We start from the raw sequence: 2292 nt of genomic DNA, 5'->3' as shown, positions 1-2292 counted from the left end.
GGTGGTTTTCTGCTGCATGACAGTTGAAATTAATATTTCAACATGTTCGAACAGGCAAAAGATCATAAATCTGATTCAGGTGATCTACATCATCTAAAACCATTAAAACACGACAAGATGAGAGATGTTTTTTAAGCGCCTCTTTACCTTCATTAATACTTTCATCTGTGCATCCGTTCTAGTGAAGCTTTTAAGAAGTTGCCTTTGCAAGGAATTTAACAAGCCTAGCCTTGCTTTTTCTCTCACATTAGGTAAAAAACAACATTTACCGTAATTTACCGTCTTCTGATCAAAGAGTTCTTTTGCTAGGGTTGTCTTTCCTACTCCGTCGTCGCCAACAATCACCACAACTTGAGGTTTTGCACAAAGTACTTTATTTTCGAATTCTTCCACCTCTTCGTGCAAACCTACTACATATTTTGTTGCAGTACTCCATCCCACTTCCTTTGCGATCCTCAACACATTTTTAACAACTCTGTCTTGCAACTTGCCCTCGTTGCTGGTTATTGGAAGAAAATAAATACCACTAGTGAGAAACAAACATCTAGGCATGTCAATCCAAAAATAATGAAGTAATGCAATCCCCAGAGAGAAGGTTGAGCTCTCACCCATTTCACGCCGCTAGTTGGAAAGCGTTGCTATCTAAAGCACGAGAAAATGGTTTTCTTCATTTTTGAATTTTTGCGTAACCGTAAACCGGTTGATAAGGTTGACCGGTCTCTCGAGTTTTGGTATTTCGAATCGATTTGCATTCGTTCTCTACCGCTTTAGCAAAGAGTTGAGTGGGCTCTATACCGTAAAACACTGGAATGATAGGAGCCCCAGACTCCAACATTAGCAGCAGCTCGTCTAAACACCACTGTGAGCCTGCATATTCGGGAGAAAAAATTGCAACATGTAGAGAGGTGGTTCTAATAGCGCCTTGAATTTCACGAACTCTCAATTTTAGTTTCGACTGGTCTAGAAAAACTCGCATTCCATAGGAAATGAGTTGGCGATACAGATGTCCGGCGAAGGTCTTGAAGTGCGGCCCTTTATCGCTGATAAACACGTCGTACCTCATGTAATTGTTGTTGGAATCAGCAGAAGTGGAAGTAGCCATTGCCAAATGAAAATAGAAACAAATGGGAGGGCTTCAAATAGTCGAAGAGATGGAGGGCACCTTGCTTAAAAAGAAAGAAAGTCCCACTGTTGAGTCTCTCCTAAGAAAGGATCATCGAGTTCACCTTACATCCATATTAATTGATCTATCTTTCATAAATGATTATCTACATATCGAATTTCCTCCCATCAATGAAAGTCCATAAAAAGTAGGAATCTTTAGCTGTGCTGACAATGGGATTTAGCTTCATTGTTTCTCTTGATCGAAGAAGTGCCCCTCTAGGACCCTCTGATAGTTTGAGCAGTAACAGGTCTCAAGCACTTTGTTTCTTCTTCTCCCCTTAGTTACCTTTGTTCTAGAGAGGATATTATACCATTAGGGCTTACCCATTCACAGCAACACTTTCCATGTGAGAATTGGGTTGTTGTTAAACCTCCCCTATTTAACTAGAAAGGTTATCCCATTAGTGTGTTGTGAGGTTTTCCTAAGCATTCACTTTGGAGGTTCTAACATAGTAGTTTGTTTTCTCTTCTAAACCAAGTCCACTTTTAGGCTTAGAAGCACACAAGTTGTGAGGATTTTCACATACTTGGCCCTCCTCTCATTTCTTGTTCAATATTCATTCATCATGTCTCGTAAGCCTAAAAACAAAATTATGGTATCTGTAAAATCAGATAACTCCAATGACCCTAATCATGATCATCCCAATGCTTGTCACGTGCCTTTCAGATCTAGAAAGAAGATAAAAAAACTATTCTTCCCTGCTCCATTATTCCCTAGAACATAACTACTATTGGCATAGCCCCAAACCCAGAAGTAATTGTTTAGTTACTTAGAATTCCAACTTCAGAGGTTTACAATACTATGACATTATAAAAAATTGACTAAAACATACGCTAACCAATAGTGTCCTAAGATTTAGAAATTTGTCTCTCAAATTGGGGTCATTGGGAAAAGAAGAAAGAGACAATTCAAGTGACCTAGAACGAGATGATTCCCTCTTCCTTTTCCATGTAGACCCCCAAATAACCAATGGAAAATAAAAAAATTTCAAGTTTGCAATTACAATTTGTAGATGAGTGGACCATCTGAGATCTATTTGTGGGAAATCTTAAGATAACACAATTTACAGATGGGTGGACCATATGAGATCTATTTGTGGGAAATATTAAGAGAGCACAATTTCAAAT

General features: G+C 38.7%; 1 protein-coding gene across 1 annotated transcript; it reads right to left on the bottom strand.

The window, feature by feature from the left end:
- Nucleotides 1–667: 667 nt before the first annotated feature.
- On the bottom strand, nt 668–1102 carry LOC149211866 (putative 2' cyclic ADP-D-ribose synthase BdTIR). Its single transcript, XM_089388495.1, has one exon. The coding sequence runs from the start codon at nt 1100–1102 to the stop codon at nt 668–670; it is 435 nt and encodes a 144-aa protein (XP_089244621.1).
- Nucleotides 1103–2292: the final 1190 nt, after the last annotated feature.

Source organism: Pinus tabuliformis, chromosome 1_1 (assembly GCF_031772625.1).
Source record: "Pinus tabuliformis cultivar Carrire ecotype Pingquan chromosome 1_1, CPIR1, whole genome shotgun sequence".
Taxonomy (NCBI): Eukaryota; Viridiplantae; Streptophyta; class Pinopsida; order Pinales; family Pinaceae; genus Pinus; species Pinus tabuliformis.
This window is presented reverse-complemented; position numbering and strand designations above follow the sequence as displayed.